Source organism: Dendrobium catenatum, unplaced genomic scaffold (genome assembly GCF_001605985.2).
Source record: "Dendrobium catenatum unplaced genomic scaffold, ASM160598v2 fragScaff_scaffold_412, whole genome shotgun sequence".
Classification (NCBI taxonomy): Eukaryota; Viridiplantae; Streptophyta; class Magnoliopsida; order Asparagales; family Orchidaceae; genus Dendrobium; species Dendrobium catenatum.
The window spans coordinates 1,228,007-1,248,714 of NW_021318874.1; the positions used below are offsets into that span (position 1 = coordinate 1,228,007).

The 20,708-nt window shown below is 35.5% G+C and overlaps 3 protein-coding genes across 10 annotated transcripts in view; 2 read left to right on the forward strand and 1 right to left on the reverse strand.

Annotated features, from left to right (window-relative positions):
- The first annotated feature begins 195 nt into the window (after positions 1-195).
- LOC110114779 lies at positions 196-8,150 on the forward strand. 7 transcript variants are annotated; one of them, XM_028694176.1, is made up of 15 exons: positions 200-551; positions 1,796-1,971; positions 2,087-2,234; positions 2,318-2,452; positions 4,433-4,537; positions 4,739-4,822; positions 5,515-5,630; positions 5,708-5,809; positions 6,009-6,122; positions 6,366-6,422; positions 6,798-6,864; positions 6,951-7,004; positions 7,382-7,456; positions 7,541-7,576; positions 7,698-8,150. In XM_028694176.1, the coding sequence occupies exons 3-15, from the start codon at positions 2,112-2,114 to the stop codon at positions 7,809-7,811; spliced, it is 1,182 nt and encodes a 393-aa protein (XP_028550009.1). In that variant the 5' UTR covers positions 200-551; positions 1,796-1,971; positions 2,087-2,111; the 3' UTR covers positions 7,812-8,150. The 7 variants fall into 7 exon arrangements, with proteins under 7 accessions (XP_020703433.1, XP_020703432.1, XP_028550009.1 ...); XM_020847774.2 differs by having other exon boundaries at positions 196-551; positions 1,796-2,234; positions 2,324-2,452; XM_020847773.2 differs by having other exon boundaries at positions 196-551; positions 1,796-2,228.
- A 3,045-nt stretch (positions 8,151-11,195) lies between these two features.
- On the forward strand, positions 11,196-11,558 carry LOC110114787 (E3 ubiquitin-protein ligase RNF149-like). The gene has a single exon (XM_020847786.1). The coding sequence runs from the start codon at positions 11,196-11,198 to the stop codon at positions 11,556-11,558; it is 363 nt and encodes a 120-aa protein (XP_020703445.1).
- A 114-nt stretch (positions 11,559-11,672) lies between these two features.
- The window catches only part of LOC110114776 (pachytene checkpoint protein 2 homolog), a 37,966-nt gene continuing 28,930 nt past the window's right edge, over positions 11,673-20,708 (reverse strand). For both annotated transcript variants that reach the window (XM_020847765.2, XM_020847766.2), the window contains exons 9-14: positions 19,832-19,901; positions 19,214-19,284; positions 19,001-19,091; positions 13,091-13,218; positions 12,320-12,448; positions 11,673-12,226 (exon numbers count right to left, since the gene is read on the reverse strand). In XM_020847765.2, the coding sequence (XP_020703424.1) occupies positions 12,086-12,226; positions 12,320-12,448; positions 13,091-13,218; positions 19,001-19,091; positions 19,214-19,284; positions 19,832-19,901 (630 nt within the window). In that variant the 3' untranslated portion in view covers positions 11,673-12,085. The remainder of the gene's footprint in view (positions 12,227-12,319; positions 12,449-13,090; positions 13,219-19,000; positions 19,092-19,213; positions 19,285-19,831; positions 19,902-20,708) is intronic.

Genomic DNA, 20,708 nt, shown 5'->3' on the forward strand with positions numbered 1-20,708 from the left:
ACTCATATTTGGTATGAAAAAATATTATGGGTGGCATGTATGTAATATTAAAGTTTTAGATGTTAAATATGTAAATAGCATAGTATTAAGTGGTATGTATGTAAATCTCCCTTAAATTTAATGAATCAAAAAAAAAAATTTTTGAATATTTATATTTTAGTTGACATCTTTTTAATTAAAAAAAAATAAAATACAAGTAATGCTTATCCACTATCTGGCGTTTATTATTAAGCTTCTCTTTTTTTTTTTAAACGATTGACCGAGCTACGTTTCGTGTTTATTTGCAGAATCCGGACGTTCTGACTTCCGGACTCCGCGCATAATAATTTCTCGCCGAAGTCGCTCTGCGTTCGGCCAAATATCGGTTTCGAATTCGAACTAGGGCAATTCGAGGAGAGATAAGTGGAATTCCATAAATCGGAAGAAAACTAAGATAATGGAAGTTGAAATTGATGAAAGGTTTCTCCTTTGCTTATTTTTTTTCTTCTTTTGAGCTCGGGGTGCTTAATCGCAAACCTTCATCTTCTCCGCATTTTGTACTGGACAAATAGGTATAACAGCTCCACAGATACGTTCGTCCTCTCTCTCTCTCTCTCTCTCTCTCTCTCTCTCTCTCTCTCTCTCTCCTTCACACACACACACACAATCTGCGGTCTGTTTTTTTTTTAGATGTTTTCAATCCTTGGGGTTTGATAGGATCAATTGTTCATTTGTGATAATATGATTGGAATCTGTTTTTGAGAATTTTGGGGGGTTTGATGAAACGATTAGCCTTAAAGAAATTATACTTCGATGTTTCTGTAAAGTTGGATTTTTGCATTTGGAAACTTGTAACTGTATTGGCGGATGGCTAGATTTGTATGGTGTAATGGAATGAATTTATTACAAATAAGTAAACAAATGTACAAAATGAAGTCGAGACTTTCACGTCCGGATGAAACTAGTCTACTGAATTAAGTTTAGTTAGAAGATTAACCTTGAAAGTTTTGAAATTTTTGTATAACATTAGAAGCCTAATAATTGACCAGACATCGTTGAGTATTTTTAAACTTTAAATAAGTTTTGGAATGCTTTTGCTAGAATGACATGTGGGATTGTTAAGTGAACATCCAAAGTTTTTTTTTTTTCCTCAATCTTTGTTTTGCTATTTAGCAGTTGTAGTCATTACTTGCATGCTTGCTGACTCTTAGTTCATGGAAAATTTTTTGGCTTCAGATGTTATCTTACTCTAAACACAAGGATGTATCAAATGGTGTAGATATTACTAAATGAATATCAAGTATCCTTTTGGCTAATTTGTTAAAAGGAATAAAGGAATGTTGGAGAATTTGATTGAAAGAGGTGAAGCATTCATTGAAAGCAGTCGATTATCCCATAGAAATTTCCATGCAAAAATACCATGGTGCTACAAGGAAAAATATTGATTAGAAAGCTTGAATTTTATTTTATGTTAAAGATGGCTTAGACTGGTTATATAATACTTGATCACAATTCAAAATTATATAGAAATTGAACTGAAAACTTTGGAATATTGAATTGATTGATGTGGGAAAAAAAAATGATACCTATATCTCTATTTAAGATTTATTTGTTAATGGATATTTAAATTACATGAAGGAATTGAGCCATTTCCAAATTTAATCGCCGGGTAAGAGAATATGGTAATGATAATGGATTTTTGAGATTGAATGTTTATCTTCTTGGCATTGCATTTCATCAATCGTTCCGGTTCACCGGATGAATTTTGGTTCTTATCGAAGTTGACTCAAATTAACAAGCTTATTCTTTTTTTCAGGTCCATTTTAGGTGTTTTGGTGCATTAATGTTCATGATGGTCGTATCTTTTTGCTGAAAATCATTGACTCTGAACTTCCTGAACAATGTCAAACAGCTCTATAGTGGAAGCATTCCTAGGCCTTTTTGAATTAAAAGTTGGAAAGCCATGAAAAAGTTTGGAACACTTGGACCCCGGTTTATATGCTATAAATGTTCTAAACTGTTAGATCGTTGGATATATTATAGCATTTTATCTTCTTTTATGGAAATGCAAGTTTCGAGGTACTGAAGGGATTCTTTAATGCTGTAGTTTACTTTAGAAATCAAAAGAGAGTATGAGACTCATAATAAACTCTGTGATTCCCAATATGAGACTCATAATAAGCGCTGTAATCGGAGTTATGCTTGGCTTTTTTATTGGAATATCATTCCCCACAGAGAGCATAACTAAGGCAATGGTCAGAATTTTCTTATTTTGATTATTAGTTATTGCTTCTTTCATACTGCGTGATGACATTGATGCTATATTTTGGATTGCCAGCTTCAGTTTCCTTCTGGCATTATTTCTTACATTGAAGACAACAATTCCGGCATCACAACCCTTGCCTTGCTGAACCGTGCTGGGACATCTATAACTAAAAACAATTCATTGTTGAATTCAAATGGCACTGCAAAGGTATTTTCTTCCTCAAACAATTCATTTTTTTGTCATTAGACGTGTGTGAATTTACAGTGAGCCACCTGCCTAAAGATTTGGTGAGCTATCCTTTCTTGATTTGTTTTCCTTTTACTTCCTATTACTGGAAAGAAGGGCTTCCATGAAGAAAAATGAGGAAGCTGATACTAGGTTGCTATGCGTTTTCTTCATTTTTTTGTTGCAATTGGATTTATCTTTGGTTTCTTTATTATATTTCAACATTTCGACTTGGGTTAGGTCTCACCATACTGGATGAGCATTCATTAAGCGGTTCCAAGTTTGTATTTTTAGTTATAATCATTTGTTTGAATGGAGATAAGGTGATTCTGCTGCAGGTTTCCTGTTAGATTATTGAATAAGAAAAAATATATATGGCATCATTGAATATGTAGGACTGTTGAATAATTTAGAAATCTAAAGTTTCAGACTTCAATTTTTTTAAAGTGCCTTTTGGGGTAATTTTTTATTTTCATTTTGTTGTTTTGATAGGAAATGAAAACTATTTTTCATCTTTAATATATGCTATTTTTTATTTAATATTGACAATAGATTTTTGTGGGTCAAATGGAGGCATCTTTAGCTTCGGCACGAGTTAAGCCAATGACAAGCATGAGGAAGGCAAGTAGCTAGTGTTGTGTAGGCTAGCGGCGCGCATCATGTTGATCGACAATAGTTGTGAGCTGTCTAGTGTGATGCGCTAGGTTTGGTGGCCAGAATTTTATGTTTTAGAAATAATGAAATAACAATAAAAAAATATGGTGTTTTTTAAAAATAAATTATTTTATATTTATAAACAACAAAAAAATTAAAGAAATTACAAAAACAATAACCAAATATATTTTATCCAATTTTTTTAAAATAAAAAAGGTTGAAATAAAATGTGATGCCAAATAAGCCCTAAATATTTTCAAATTTTATTTTTTATAATTAAAAACAAAAATTAAAGCACTTACAAAAACTAACCAAATATATTTTGTACAAATTTTAAAAATATATATTATAAACAATAAATGATGTGAAACAAGACCTAAATCTTTTAAGATTTAAATTTCTTTGTTGTTTCATAGTTTGCATACATCTGGTAAACAAAGAGATGGGTTTTTCCCATTTATTGTGCATTTGCAAAACAGTAGTCAAATTGGTTATAATTTAAGGTATTTTGAAGCAGTTGATGAAAGCACTATAATTTTAAGTTTTAACTTTGGTTTAGTAATTAATGGTTTATACATTGTTTTTTTTTTTGGAAATACACCATCTATGGTATTGATTTTATGGGAAACATATATTGGAAATTTCTGCCCCTCATGTGCACTCCCTTTGGAGATTCATGATAATGGATAACTTCTGGAGCAACTCATCCATCTCCATTTGAGTAGCAGCAAATTATTTTTTATAAAGCAACAAAGCCTTGTGTAAAAGGAGAAATTATTCGGTGCGGAGTCCGGATGGGAAGAACCGTCCGGGCATATGAATGTATGTGTACAAATTTGTACGCAGTGTATATCAACTTTTTGTACACACACTGTCCGGACTTTTCTTCCCTTCCGAATTCCGTACGGAATAATTTCTCGTATTAAAGGCCTTAGTTTGGGCCAATTTTATGCAAATGGTGTGTGCACGGATGGTTTGTCTTGAAAGTGGAAATGCAATTCATCAAAATGCATTGATTCGCAAATTATCAATGCAGCTTAGATTTTCTAACTGATTTTGGAAGTTAAGCATTGAGGCATCATATATTTCTTTTCCAATTAACATTTTAATACACTTTTCTGGTGCATTCTTTTTTAGAATTTTTTAGTGAGGTACATGTAACCTTGATGGTTTGATCCACAGTTTGCACTAATTTATTCGATCTTACCAGTTTGTCCTAATAAAACTAACTAGAGAGTTGTATCTATTTTCCTTATTTTTTATTACTGAATGGTGATATCTTCGAAAAAAACTCATGATTTTTTATAGATTTATATTCCTTCAAATCCTAAAGGGGCAGAAAGACTAGCACCTGGGATTCTCAGACCGGAATCGGATTTGTATCTACGTCGATTGTGGGGTGATCCAAGTGAGGTATGCTGTGTCGAATGCTTTTTCTAAATTTTGTATCTGCATAACATATAAGTTAGGTGGTCATTATTGATTATATAATCATCAAATTGAGCAGTCTTCACCTTTTTATAGATATATTGTAATCTTATTGAATGTTATAACCTTTTAGTTATGATATTCTCTTTCTCTTGCAATATAAAATTTGCTTAATTACTTTTGCAGGATCTACAAATACAGCAGAAGTACCTGGTAGCATTTACAGTCGGTCATGATCAGATGAAGAATATTGATACCGCAGTGAAAAAGGTTATTAAAATTAACTTGCTTAGCACTTTATGCAATTGGTAAAACCTGATCTTTCTTCTCAGCCAAATATTTATTATTCTACTCATTATGTCCACTAATTTTCTAGCCGGCTTATTAACAACTCTCAAGTTTCCTATTGGAAATGTAATATTAATTTTAGACTTGATCAATCTTAGCCAACCGTTCACAATCATCAAATTTCTATGTTGTTACAACGTATGTGATCTGTAGCATTTTTCTTGTTTCGGGTAGCATATTTACCTTTTGAACTACTTAACTAAGGCTTCGTTTGGGACGCGGCTTTCGTACTACTTCGTAAAGCGACTTTCAAGTACAAAAATTTTATTTTTTTACTAGAAAGCTGCTTTAAGAAGCAGAAAGAAAGGCGTCCCAAATGAGGCCTAAATATACAAATCAAGCATTGGACTTTCTCTTGAATTTATATTAATTTATACATAGAATCAGGTATTGTTTTTGGAGCTATTATTCTGTACGGACACCGGACGAGAGAACCGTCCGGTTAAGCGCTGGGTACCCACGGTACCGAGCTGGGCACCGGGCAATGGGTTGATGTGACACATTTTTATTGGTCTACGGACGCCCTACGGACTCCCCACAGAATTTAAATCTTGTTTTTTGCTTGGTATTTTCCCCCTATTCTGCTAATTGTTCATGATATTTAACTATTGCAGTTCTCTGAAAATTTCACCATAGTATTGTTTCATTATGACGGACGGACTAGCGAATGGGATGAATTTGAGTGGTCAAAACGGGCAATTCATGTAAGTGCACAGAGGCAAACTAAATGGTGAGTTGCAAACATAAAGTTGTAATTCTACTTTTGTTATATCTACTATGTTTCTAACTATGTTAATCTCAATAAAGGTGGTTTGCTAAACGCTTTTTGCACCCTGACATAGTTGCCCCGTATGAATACATTTTTATCTGGGATGAAGATCTAGGAGTAGAGCATTTTGATGCTGAGGAGTAAGTTTAGACCATTTATGCACGTAAATGATTTCCAATTAGGCTTCGTTTGAGACAGTTTTTTTCTTGCTTTTTGAAGTAGCTTTTTAGTATAAAAATTAAATTTTTTGTACTAGAAAACTGCTTCAAGAAGCAGTAAAAAAGCCGTTCCAAATGAAGCCTTAGTGAGTTGGGAAAAATTTATATGTTTGTTTTCTAGGTACATCAAGCTGGTGAGGAAATACGGCTTGGAAATTTCGCAACCTGGTTTGGATCCAAACAGTGGGTTAGCATGGCAAATGACCAGAAGGATGAGTGATCGAGAAGTTCACAAGTGAGTATTTAATTAAGGTTTCGTTTGGGATGGCTTTTTTACTGCTTCTGAAATCGGTTTTCTAATACAAAAATTAAAATTTTTATACTAAAAAGCCGCTTTAAGAAGCAGTAAAAAAGTCGTCCCAAACAAAACCTAAATTAAGCACAATGGTCTTCACTTTTCTACCTGGATTTGCTTTCATTTCATAAAATTCTACATCTTCATCACTAGAACATTTTTGTGATATTTGCCCTTAAACAGGGAAACAGAGGAAAGGCCTGGTTGGTGCACTGATCCCCACCTCCCTCCATGTGCTGCGTATGGTTTATATGTTCCTTTTTATGGAAAATTTGCATGCATACCCCTTTATAATATCTTATTTACATATCTAATGCCCAAAACTTTAATATTACATTCATACCGACGTACATTTTTTTAATATCAAATATACCACTTATATTTTTTTCTTACCACTCATATATTTTAATTCTATCACTCATATTTGATATGAAAATGAACAATGGGTGGTATGTATGTAATATTAAAATTTCAGGCGTTAAATATGTAAATAGAATAGTATTATGTGGTATATATGTAAATCTCCCTTATTTTATACATTAATCGGGCATTCATGCAAATCATTTGAATTCATTTTCCATCTCTAAATTTTCTTATTTCTCAACTTTATTTCAGATTTGTTGAGATAATGGCACCTGTATTCTCACGAGATGCATGGAGATGCGTGTGGCATATGATTCAGGTGAGATGATATAGCTTATTTGAGCAATTGTTCAAATTGCTCAAGCAATTACTCAGTTTTTGACTGCTGTACTTTTGATGACATAGAATGATCTGGTTCATGGATGGGGTCTTGACCTTGCTCTCAGAAAATGTGTGGAGGTACCTATTATTTCTTATATATGTGCTTGCTAAGGGCATCTCCAACTGAAAATCCCATTTTTCACTTCAAAATACAGTGAAACTAAAAAATGATGTGATTCATCTCCAATCGAACTCCATTTTGCGCGGTAACCGTTTTTCTCCTCTTTCGCACGTTTCTTCCGCAAATTCGGTAGAGAAAAAAAATAGCGTTGGTGAACAGTGCAACGCCAATATTGATGTCGCACTGTTCACCCACAACCAAATAGTGAAAGTTTTGCCGTTCGGCTAGAGCGAGCGAGCGATGTCATCCATGCATTTGGAGTTCAATTGGAGAAGACCTAAATACATTGAATTAACGTATTCACGTTATTCATATCTAAATTACCTTAAACCAGCCTGCACATGAGAAAATTGGAGTTGTAGATTCGCAATGGATTGTACATCAAGTTGTTCCTTCGCTTGGTAATCAGGTAAGTGAACTGTATGCATTATGTAGACATTCTATAAGGATAAATTGAGCTTTCTGTTTCAGTTATATTTACTGTGTTCATCAGGGAATGGCAGAAAATGGCAACGCTCCATGGGTTGGGGTATGCAACTGCAAATCCATTGTCTTTCAGTTCTTTTACTTGCAGCTTTGTTCATCTAAAATCATCACCTCTTTTATTAAAAAAAAAAAAAAAATCAATCTTTATGAATATGTGGTGGCAGGTAAGGAAGCGGTGCCGACAAGAGTGGGGAATCTTCCAAGCTCGATTAGCAGATGCGGAGAAGGCTTATTACATAAAGATGGGGATTACTTCTCCAAATAATACACATGCTTAGACTCTTGTTCTTTTATAATACACCTTGTGATCTCACAATAAGATTTCATTTGGGACAATTTTTTTACTGCTTTTTAAAACAATTTTTTAGTGCAAAAATATTGTGAATTAAAATTTTTTGCACTAGAAAGTCGTTTTAAAAAGCAGCAAAAAAGTTATCCCAAATGAAGCCTAAAAATGACTATATACTGTTTCAACTGAGATCACAAAAAATTTTGCTATCATTCACCTCAGATGATAAACTGCAAATTTTGTTATTATTGGAAGTTTAACTATACAAGTGAGATGTTATTGGATGATATCATAAATGTCTCTACCATTAGAGGATAATTATGCATTATGTGAGGTCCATTTAGAAATACATGGAGAATACCTTTGAAGAAAAGTACTTGACCTCGAGATCATGAGATAAAGATTCTACTGGCCCATGATGAAATAATATGCATGTAAAAGTGTAATAATTATCATCTGTACTTTAATCTCATTCATGTACCCTCAGTAAAAAAAACCCTTTTCCCTATGAAGTTTCTGGTCCTTAGCCCAATAAGAAACCCACCAAGATCATGGGACATTTTCCTGCCATCAAACAGCATAAGCTTGTCCTTGTCAATTTTTTTTTCAACTGCTTTAACAGATGGATAGAGGCTGAATGCTGGCTAAAATCATGAAAGCTAACACTAGCAAATATTTGGAAGAACATAATTTATAGCTTTATCCTCCCTATAAAATCATCATAATTTAAATTTTATTTGGGACAGTTTTTACTGGTTAAAAAGCCGTCCCAAGCAAGGCCTTAGTTGATCAAAAAAGTTTTCACATTCTTCTGCGGGAATCTCTAAATTCAACTAGTTTACTTAGATAAATAGAAAGACTAAGGTTATTAAGGCTAAGGTTGAAGAATTTTCAAGGTTGTTTGACCTACTGTATTACCTCATAAATTCTAACATACAAAATACCCTATAACGAATGTTTAAGCATAGAAGCTATCATCTAAATTGATATTAGGATCCCATGCCCCAATGTTCAGTCAATCTTGGTTATGGGGGATTTCAACTATTGTCGTTACACTCAAGAGAAAGCTGACGAAAATCCTATTCCCAATTATAATCTATGGGATTTTAAGAAGTTGGGGAATTTATTATACTTGGTTTAACCAAAGATCAGATAACCTTATGCATATCAAATTATATAGATGTCTAATTAATGAGCAATGATTAGAATGCTTTTCAACTTAGTTGTTTTGATCACTCCCCTCTTAACTTATATTTATCTCAACCACACTCAAAAAAAGAATAGATTTCTCTTCAAGAATTATTGGGTTAAGGTGCATGTGTTTTAGAATGTTCTGCTCCCCTATATTTATCTCTGCTTTGAGGGAATTATGGTTGGGGCCACTTCATTACACACTTATTGTAAGTTGATGATGGCATGGTCTTTGGTAAAGCTTTTGCTTCCAACGCATATAGACTTAATGTTATTATAGATCACTTTGCTTCCTTGTCTTATTTGTATGCAAACATGAACAAAAGCTCTATCCTCTTATCTTCTTCAGTTCAGAATGGAACTGAGATTAGTAATATTCTTAACTTCGTTTAAAAGGGTACACATTGTTTATTTTAATCCTCTTATGCAAAAAAAAAAAACTCTTCGCTAAAAGGTTGGATAGCTAAGCTGTTATCATTGGCAATAGATTACAGTATTTGAAATTCCACCATTTGGACTTTGTTGGCTACTAGATTAGAGTGAAATTATCTAAAATTTGTATTAAGTTCAATAATAAACTATGTGCAAGGTTTATTTACCATGGGAGCACTTCTAGGAATCTTTATCTAATCTCTTGGAAGAAAACTTCTCTTCGCAAGAAACTAGGTGATCTTGGCATTCCTTCTATTAACTGCCTATATCATGGTTTATGTTGCTGTCTTATTGCTCGACTTTACAACACTGATAACCTATTAGCCATTTGGTGTAGATTTAAATATCAGTCTCCTCAGCAAAGCATCTTCCTTCTGAAAACATATTTCAAATATTATTATCTCCTCTAAGAACAAGTTTTCATTTGAAATATCTCCTATCGGCTTTATCTTTCTGTTTTGGAATCATTGGCTTAATGGAAACTCTTACTAGGATGTTAGATCCAGCATTGATATCTCATCTATCTCTGCATTAGAATTACTTAAGCTCCATCATTGTTGATAACACTTGGCACCTTCCCCACTGGCTTAATGGGGACTCTCTCTGAATTACAGTTACTTAAGCCAGCTTGAACACATAAAATAAAGCTCGAGATTAAGCTCAAACTCGATTAATCAATCAATTTCAAACTCCAACTAAATATGACTGAGCTTGATTCTACTTGTTTACACCTCTAGACCATACCCCATTAAACTTGGCCAAGTTCGGGTGAAATCAAAGGTCAAAAACAACAATTAACGAATATTAATTTTTTAATACTTTAGACCTAAATCAATCACATCAATCGTATATTAATAATGAAGCCAACAAAGCCATCCATTTCTTTGATTTAATTTATTCTTTTTTCCAGCAACTTCTTTTGTCATCACCCTCATAATAATAAAAAAATACACATTTCTCAACAAATTAAAAATGCATAAATAATATATATACAAATAAAAATAATACGAAATAATATATTAGCACACGACACCTAATTAATTTTATTTTAAAGGCCAAAGAGATTAATTAATCGGTTTTCTAGTGTACCAAAAATAAACAGGGCCCACAAGAGCAGCCTAGTGGCAACTTATGTACAGAAAGAGCTTTGAAATTTCAAAAACCGCGTGGGCAAGCTCGGCCCATGGCCCACCACTTGAAGAATTAGCGGTGGTCATTATCGCCACCTCACACCACGTTCTCACACTTGTACGCCATCGACGCGTTCTCCGCACCACCACCACCGCAACGCAGCAGCCCAAGACATACCGACGCTTGCTGAGCCTCCGCGTGGCTACCGCCAATCCTCTTCTTTTCCACATTTCATCCACTTCCGCCTTCCAAACGCTACTATTTGTCCCGGTTTTATCCGCCTTTCTTTATGCTTATAATAATATGATCTATGATTCTGTCTGATATCATAAGCAATTAAATCTTTTATATCCATTTTTTATTTTCGAACGAATAATATCTTCAACATCTTCTAACTTTTTAGACCCTGGAAATTGCTTGGATTAAGGCTTTTATTTTTAATCCTTTGATTATAATTATTTACAGGATTTAGTGAATTTTAAATTTGAAGGCCATGCCTAGTAAATTCTGCCTTACCCAGAAAAGAATTAGAACTTGTATCTTGCGTTAACACTAACTATAAATATAAGAGTAAAACTTATATGGAAGTAGAGAAATACAAGCTAATTAGCGTCTCAAGATGGGGATATCAAGCGTACCTGGCCTGGGGGATGCCTTCCTGCCACTAGCCTTCCTTCCTCTGTTTCTGCTCAAGGATGGTGTCAACTGGATACTGCTTCAGGTCATGGGCAACCATCAAGACACCATCGAGGTCGCCTCCGCCATGCCAGTGGCGTCGATGCGACATCAACGACAGCAGCCAGGGCAACAAGGAGAAGAAGAATGGTGTTGTAGCGTTTGCCTGCAGGGACTGGAAAATGGAAGGGAAGAAGTTAGCCAAATAGTGGCGTGCAACCACTTATTCCACCGAGCTTGCCTTGAGCGATGGCTTCTGGTCGGCATGGGAAGCACCTGCCCCTTATGTAGGTCCACACTCCACTAGGAATGCTCGTTTTCATCTGCTGCTGCAGACTTATGTACTATATATTTACTGTGGCCATTGCTTTTGAGTTAAATACAGGAATTCTTCTTTTATTGGCCCTTTTGTCTTTCTTTCTTTTTTAATCTCTTGCTTTGTACATGTTAAACCAGGGCTATGTACTTTTCTCCTAAATGATATATATTTTTCATGCTTGTATGTTTTAACAATCATTTGCAACTTCCGAAATTTCATGGGGAACTCTATTTTGAATTACAATGTTAGAAATATGTTGATTTGTAAGTGTAAACAAGAATTACTCTTGATAATAATAGAGGAATTGAAAAATTAAGAGATTACACATAGTTACTTTAAATCGAAACAAAACAAAACATAAAAAATAAGTGTCATATAAGAATTTGTTGCATTTTGTCCATTCTGGTTTTGCTGCAGAAATTGTGATTGTTTTGGATATGAAAATGGGGTAGCAGAAAGCAGCACCAAAGATAACTGTACAGTCTGTACTACTATTTGTATGTATCGTTTTCATATTAAGCTTGCAGTTCAGAAACCTCTCTTTGTGCAGTTTCTACTAGTGTATGCAAGAACTTACTGGGATCACAACAATTAGGGTTAGCAAGAGCTGCGTGAGCCAAGAAAGGAAGCTTTCTTAACGCTCTTCCACTTAACCCCTGAAAGAAAAAATAATTAAAGCATGGTATAAGAGTTGACATTATATTTAAGATGATCCTGATTTTGAGCCGTAAGAGAAAAAAGATATTTACCTGGCAAGCTTCTGCGGCTTCAAGTAGTTTTTTGAAGAGAAACAGAGCTTCTCCAGGTTCCCCCATATCAGAGGAATGAAGCTTGTCAAGTAGGGTTGAATAGTTTGGAAGTACAAGATACTCGCAATCCTGAGACAGTTTTTTGTCAGTCTCATCACCCTTAATGTTGTTATAGTATATTTCAACTATTTTCCCCAAAAAAAAAATATTTCAATTAAATTCGATAAATTGCCAGTGAAAAGAGATGTCTTGCGCCTTGACGGGCCACAGACCATTGCAATTACGCGAGAAAAGTAAATCAGAATTTGTAGGCCTTGCCTGGAGATATGGAAATTGCATATAAACATGAGTATCACCATAACAGACGATTTTTTGTTATGTCATTTTATTCTCATCTCTTTGTTTATAGCAATTTCACTTGCTTCAGGTAAATTTAATCAAGTTTTCATCTAGCATGACATTACTTATACTCATGCATGATTGCATTTGTTAACCAGTATCAATGTACCGCTATAGTTTTAAACCTTATTAGTACCATGGCAGTTCATAGCACCCAATTTGGCTAGTGAAAAGAGTACCAAATGCTGGTAATAAGAGGTCATAAAAAGATTCTGGTCCAAACCAAATCAAAACAGAATAGAGTTGTGCTTTCTTTGTATTTACAAATAACAAAAAGTTAAAACTTTCGTTTTCAATGAAATAACTTAAATATAAAAGAAGATGAAAACAATGAGGGTGGCAAGGTTAGGTTGTGTCTAAAGAAAAGGATACCTGAGAGTACTTGAGAATTCCAGTGCGCAGAAGTTCTTGTAAACAAGACCTCAATATTTCATATCGTGCTTGCAGAGTTGGAGGACCAACATATGCTTTGATGTCTGCTCGATCAACAAAAGCAATATCTGCAATTTAAAAAAAGTTAACTCTAATATTTTGTAATTGGAATATGAATCAGATCGCAATGGAAATTCAACATACCATAAAAGCTCGTATATTACTGATGAATGGATCAATCAAGTAAAAAGTGTCTTCCACAACATAAAAACGGTCAATCAAAAATGCTAATATACAATTGATATATGACTAACAAGCTATCATAAGACTTTTAACAACTACATCAAGCAACTAAAAAGCAATAGAAAACAGATCATTTGAGAAAAATTTATAAATGTTATCATCAAGCCTTGGAATCAGATAGGTTATTGAGTGGAGCTGGTATTGGATATACTTGGTTCAACTATGACTTAATAATTTAACTTCGCCAAGATTAAAACAATAATCTATAAAAGTTTTACTTTATATAGAAGATTATTTTATGATTGACTAGGATTTAAATGTTTAATAACCTGAAATAATCATTTATATCAACATATATCACAAGCTGCCTCGCCAACTGAGCACAAAAAGCACGTCAATTCACCTAGGAAGGCATCCCAACCAATAAGGTATATTCAAACTGTTACAAACGAGGATTTGAGAGGGAAAAACTTGAATTTTATTATGCAATCTACTCTCTATTTATAGATCTATACAAGGTGTATTGATAAAGAAACAAATAACTCTTATAATAATGAGAATACAATTATTCCTAAATCAATGGAAGGAATTAATGCTATCCAGGTAGTCTTCCCACGGATTACTGTTCTCAGTCGTTGATATCTTTGGGATCGTAAGGTTGAGATTTAACACTCCCCCTCAAGCTGGGAAGTATGGATCCGTCATTCCCAGCTTGTCAATCATTCGGAGAAAGGCAAAACTGTCCAATCCTTTAGTAAGGATATCTGCAAGTTGATCCTTAGATAGTACATGGAGATCTTCTATCAACAGGTGATCCTGCGTAGTCAGCATCCGTGTATACTTCTAGGATCATTCCGCGATCTCTCTTAAAGAGAATTCCTTTTCCTGGTCTCCCTTTAAGGTAGTGCAATATCCTGTCTACTGCTTGCATGTGAATCTGCTTTGGATTCTGCATAAACTGACTGACCATGCTTACAGCAAATGCTATGTCTGGTCTAGTGTGGGAGAGGTAGATCAATTTCCCTACAAGTCTCTGGTAGGCTCCTTTATCTACATCTGGATCTTCTTTAGCTTCTCCCAGTTTAAGATTAGGTTCTACTGGTGTTGGTGCTGGTTTACAGGCAAGTTTACCTGTTTCTTTTAGAAGATCTTTGATGTATTTCTGTTGTGAAATGAAGATTCCTTTGCTGGAGTGAGCTACTTCAATTCCGAGAAAATATTTTAGTCTACCAAGTTCTTTGATGTCAAATTCCTTAGCCAGATTTTTCCTTAAACTGGCTTTCTCCTCTTCATTACTTCCAGTCAAAATAATATCATCAACATACACTAATAATATTGTGACTCCCCCTGAGTCTGAGTGTTTGAAGAATAGTGTATGATCTCCTTGACTCTGTTGATATCCATTCAAGAGCATGAATTTGGAGAATTTTCCGAACCATGCCCTTGGTGATTGTTTGAGCCCATATAGAGCCTTTTTCAGTTTGCACACCTTGTTACCTTCAGATTTCCCTTTAAAGCCTGGTGGTATTTCCATAAATATCTCTTCTTCTAAGTCTCCATGTAGGAATGCATTTTTCACATCCAGTTGTTCCAGGTGCCAATTGTACTTGGCTGCTAGTGAGAGTAGTATTCGGACAGTATTCATCTTGGCCACAGGTGCAAACGTTTCTTGGTAGTCAATGCCATACGTTTGAGTAAACCCTTTTGCCACTAGTCTTGCCTTATATCTCTCCAGTGTGCCATCAGCTTTGTATTTTACTGAGAACACCCATTTGCAGCCAACCGATTTTTTCCCTATCGGTAGATTGACGATCTCCCATGTTTCGTTCTTCTCCAGAGCCTGCATTTCATCTTTCATGGCATTTCTCCAATTTTTATCAGATAAGGCCTCAAAAACATCTTTAGGAATACGGATATCTTCTAATGAAACAAGAAAATTTTGGTGTGACGATGAAAAATTGTTGAAAGATATAGAGTTGTTTATAGGGTATAAGGGAGGTGGTGAGCTTACCTTATTTCCAGGAGATGGTTCAGATTCTTGGATCTGCTTTGGAGTACAGCTTGAGCTTGTACGTCTGGAGTAAACCTTTCCAAATCTAATAACGTTGTCATGGGTTTCAGGTGGATTATTTTGAGGTGGTGGAGGAATGTCAAGAGGTGCTAGTTCAATTTCCTCATCTTCCTCAAGTTCAGTCTCCCCCTGAAGATGAGTTTTTGAGAAATAGGAATTTTTCTCATCAAAGGTAACATCAATAGAAACAAAGGTTTTTCTTGTGGGAGGATGATAACACTTATAACCTTTTTGGGTTGCTGAATAACCAACAAAGATGCATTTGAGTGCTCTTGGATCTAATTTTCCTCGCTCATGGCTGTGGATATGAACATAGGCAGTGCATCCAAAGATTTTGGGTGCAATATTATGATGGGTTCGAAACTCTGGGTAAAAAGAGGACAAGGTCTCCATTGGAGTTTTGAGGCCTAAGGCTGTTGAAGGTAATCGGTTTATGAGATAGGCTGCAGTTAAAAGAGCTTCCCCCAATAGGATTTGGGTGTATTGTAGTGAAATAGGAAGGCTCGAGTGGTGGCTAGAAGGTGACCATTTTTCCTCTCTGCAACCCCATTTTGTTGTGGGGTGTGAACACATGAGGACTCATGGATGATCCCTTCATTCTGGAAGTATGAGAAAAGGGTTTGGTTGAAATAATCTTTGGCATTATCAGAGCGGAATCTCCGTATTTTTACCCCAAATTGATTTTGGATCATGGAATGAAAGATGGGAAGAATGGTGCTAACATCAGATTTATTTTTAAGGAGATAGATCCAAGAGACTCTAGTGCAATCATCAATAAAAGACACAAACCAGTGTGCCTCAGATATATTGGGGATTTTTGGGGGTCCCCATATATCACTATGAATAAGGTAGAAAGGAGTGTCACATCTCTCACTTTTGTTTGGGAATGAGGTTCTTTTATGTTTAGCCAACTCACAGGTTTCACAATGAAAATTTTTATTTTCTATTTTCTGAAACAGTTGTGGATACATATGTCTTAGGATATCAAAAGACGGATGTCCTAGTCTATAATGATGAAGCCAAATAGTGGAATTCCTATCTACTAGGGATAACATGGAGTAATTATTATTAAATTGATTTGGTTCTTCCAGGTAGTACAATCCTGCTTTCTCCTTAGCAAGTCCAATCTTCTTCCCCGATCTCTGGTCCTGAAATAAGCAATAAGTAGGGTTAAATAAGGCTTGACAATTATGATCATTGGTAACTTTTTGTATTGATATTAGATTTGTGGATAATTATGGTACGTGGAGGACATTTTTCAGGGTGAGTGAGGGAGATAATATGATGTCTCCTTGGCCAGTTACCGTGGTAAGAGAACCATCAGCAGTGATGATTTTCTTGTTATTTGGGCAAGGAGTATAGTTTATGAGGTGGGTAGGTGAGTGGGTTATGTGATTTGTAGCTCCTGAATCAATTATCCATAATTCCTTTAGATGATTTCTGGAAGCACTTAAACTAAAAGAAATTTGAGTTTTACCTAAGAGTGCAAGTGAAGAAGAAGCATTTGATTTTTCAAGAGATACCAGGAGTTGTTTTAATTTATCAATATCTTCTTTATTGAATTCTCCAAGGCTGGACCGTGCTTCTGGCTTACTTGTAGTGTTGGCATGTGCTGTGCTCCTTGTTTCACCCTTTTGATTCCACTCCTTGCTGGGGGGTTTTCCATGTAATTTCCAGCATGCTTCCTTTGTGTGTCTTGACTTTTTGCAATAGCTGCACCAAAGTGAGTCATTGTCTTTGAACTTCGAGAAATCTTTACCCTTCTCCTTCCATGACGATTCTTTATTCATCACCATTGCTGAGCTTTCAACTGCCTTCGGTTCTAACATCAGTCCTCATCAGCTTTCTTCTGTGCGAATGAGGGAAATTGTTTCATTGAGTGATGGCGTCTCCTCCTTGCCCAGAATTTGAACCCTAACTTGATCAAATTCTGTATTCAGTCCTGCAAGAAAATCATAAACTCTATCTTTTTCAATAAAGTTCTTTAGGATCGCAGCATCTTCTGGACATCTGGTTTCTATGCATCTATAGTGATCAAGTTCTTGCCACAGATTTTGTAGAATGGTGGCATACTCCGTCACGGTCTTACTCCCTTATTTTGTGCTTCCAACTTTGACTTTAATTTCAAAGATTTGAGCCGCATCACGAGCTTTGGAGAAGGTTTGTCTGGTAGCATCCCATATGTCCTTTGCAGTTGAAAGGAACATAAATGTATCACTAATTTCTGGAGTCATGGAATTCCACAATCATGAGATAATCATGGAGTCTTCTTCATCCCATGCCCCAAATTTGGGATATCCTTCTTTTGGTCCTCCTCCAAGGAGGTGATGTACTTTACCTTTCCCCTTCAAGTATGTCTTCACAAATTGAGACCACTCCAAGTAGTTCTTCCCATTTAGACGATAGGAAGGTTGCATGCTTTGAAGGTCACCTCATCCTTGGTGCCCCATTGACTCCTCAGTTTGATCAACGCTTTGAGAGGAGTTAATTTCTGACATTGGAAAGCAATTAAGGCTTCCTAAAATTTTCTTTGTTCGACAATAAAGGTCGAAGGGTTTTTTTTTCTGGTTTACTAAACCAAACCAACCGGGCTCTTTAAAAAGCTCAGATCGGAACTAGGCAAGTGGTTGGGCTCCAGAGAAGTCCCGTTCGGTCGCTCCTTTCGCATGCATGGAGCCGCTCGATTAGGGTACGCACGCAGGAGGCTTCTCTTCCGATCGGATCGGGACGCCTTCGACGGTCTTTCCTTCCTATCGGATCGGGATGCTCGTCGGCTGCTCGACGGTCTTTCCTTCCTATTGGTCGGCTTCTCGACTACGCTCCTCTTCTTCGCCGATCTTTCCTTCCTGTCGGATCGGGTTTGTTGCTTCACGCGAGGCTTCTTTGGCTCCTTCGTCTCCTTCGTGGCTATTCGACGACGTTCCTTTGACGACTTTCCGTCAACGGCAACTAAGGCCTCTCTTCACGGAGTTTTTCCTCCGGTGCTCTGATACCATGTTACAAAAGAGGATTTGAGAGGGAAAAGCTTGAATTTTATTATGCAATCTACTCCCTATTTATAGATTTATACAAGGTGTATTGATAAGGAAACAAATAACTCTTATAATAATGAGAATACAATTATTCCTAAATCAATGGAAGGAATTAATGCTATCCAGATAGTCTTCCCACGGATTACTGTTCTTAGCCGTTGATATCTTTGGGATCGTAAGGTTGAGATTTAACACAAACAAATCCCTCAATTTCCTCCGATCATTCTTATTCTATCCTTCCTTGAGGTGCACAGTGATTTAGAAAGAAAAGCACCATCAAAATACTGGTGTGTCGATGTGTGGGTGAGAGTGTTGGCAAGTGTTGCCAAGAGCTCTTCGATTGTAACTCCTTGATCCCGACCACTTAGAAAAGTATCATTTTTTTCAATAAAAAACTTTACAATGCACCACAAATAGAACGAAAAATTCATTCACATCTACAATTGAGAATTAATAAAAAATACACGCGCAATACATTGTGATCACAAACAGTATCTAGAAAAAAAAAATTATTTCTAGTCCATCAAAAAAATTATAACAAACGTATAAGAAATGAAAGATTACCTATTGCAGCCGTTATGTTTGATGTTGTCAAAATGATCACATTTGGCGAAGATTTTAGTCTGTCCATCTGAGTAAGCAATGCATTCACAACCTGAAAAACCCAAAAAGCAATATTTTACTCTGGGATCTTAATTCCCCTTCTATCAACCAAAATAAGAATGTGGTGTAATTAGTAACAAATATGATTACATGCACTGTGTTTCATGAAAATACCCTAATGGAGTCTGATGGTTCAGAGCCAGATAATGCAGCCTGCCTTGCAGCCGCAAGACTCTCGACTTCATCTGTGAATTTTAAGTCTCAAAATAAGAAAATGGTGCAAAAAATTATAATCTAATATTCAGCAGGCCTCATACATAGACAAAACAAACTCTTATTATTTCAAAACCAAAGTAGCAATGCTTTGGGAATACAAAGTAGAAATTGGCAACAAATTCATTGTTTTCACATTTTCATGCGTTAATTGTTGGCCTAATAGATGTTAACTTTGTTGCATTTGGCTACAGATTGCTACTAGTGGCTGCTACTAAACCGTTATTGACAATTGTGGCTATGCAATTGTTAATTTTATTAATTAGACTGATTTGAGCTTGTTTACGTTCTAGTTCAAGTTTAACTTAATATCAAATCTTTAATCCTAACAAGTTCAGGCAAATAGGAACAGTAGTTTCGTGCATAAAATCAAATCAAGCTTGAACAAAATAATTTTCAACAGCTGAACATGAAACTGTTTTGATTATTCAACGAAGATGAAACATGAGCCGGCTTTTTCATGTTCAAGGAAAAAGATCAGACATAAGAAAACGACAATAATATAAGCCATAGAGTTACCTATTAAAACGAAGACGAGAGTACTCTCTTCCTCCACCATGTCTTGAATCTTCTGAAAGAGTTTTGCAACCTGGAAGCAAAATGAATTGGCAAGTCACTGTTGATTGCACCAGATTTGAGACCATGATGTACCTGTTTATTCTCTGTAATACATGAAAGTGATAAAAGGAACGATTATCACTGTTACTAGGTTAAACACAACAATTTAGCGATGATGTTAATTGTTATGTTACCTCACTTATCCCAGGTCAACAATGCATTTTTGGTAAATTCAAGACTACCTAATTGCTTTTGAGCAACACCTGCTCAGCTCGGACAAATAGCATTCATATCTAGACCTTCCCAAATTAATCTTACTTTGCACTGGCATTACTTTCTTTGCTTTCCCGGATAAACATGCAATATTATTCCATTTTCTATTTCTCAATCATCAACATGTGCTGCAACCGCACTGTCATACAGAATTTTTTTGTTGCTACACTTTATCTAGTTTTAATGTGCATCATTTTAAGCATGTGTTTACCGCTAATTAGATTTATTTGAAATGAAAGCATTGATATCCTAATATAAAGTAATTATGCAAGTTAAATAAATAAAGGAAAATCTTAATTGGTTGAATTAATGTCTGATTAATTAACTTAATAATTGCTTATTACCCTAAATCTTTTTATTTTTAGCATTTTCTGAAATTATAAATGGTTTTAAATCAGTAAACCAATTTTGATCACGTGCAGTTTCCCTCAACGCTTGCTGGGATATCCATCTGAAATGAAATCTCTGCTTTGCTTCCTTCAGGTCCAACCTATCCACGTTGCTTCCCTCTAGGTTGTCAGGTACAATACGAAAACCATGTGTTATTGCCCTCGGGAATGGTCTA

Coding starts and splice junctions, on each gene's coding strand:
- LOC110114779 (XM_028694176.1), top strand. CDS start 2,112: ATGAGACTCATAATAAACTCTGTGATTCCCAATATGAGACTCATAATA. Junction 2,453..4,432: donor ATTCAAATGGCACTGCAAAG/GTATTTTCTTCC, acceptor GATTTTTTATAG/ATTTATATTCCTTCAAATCC. Junction 4,538..4,738: donor TGTGGGGTGATCCAAGTGAG/GTATGCTGTGTC, acceptor TTACTTTTGCAG/GATCTACAAATACAGCAGAA.
- LOC110114787 (XM_020847786.1), top strand. CDS start 11,196: ATGGGGATATCAAGCGTACCTGGCCTGGGGGATGCCTTCCTGCCACTA.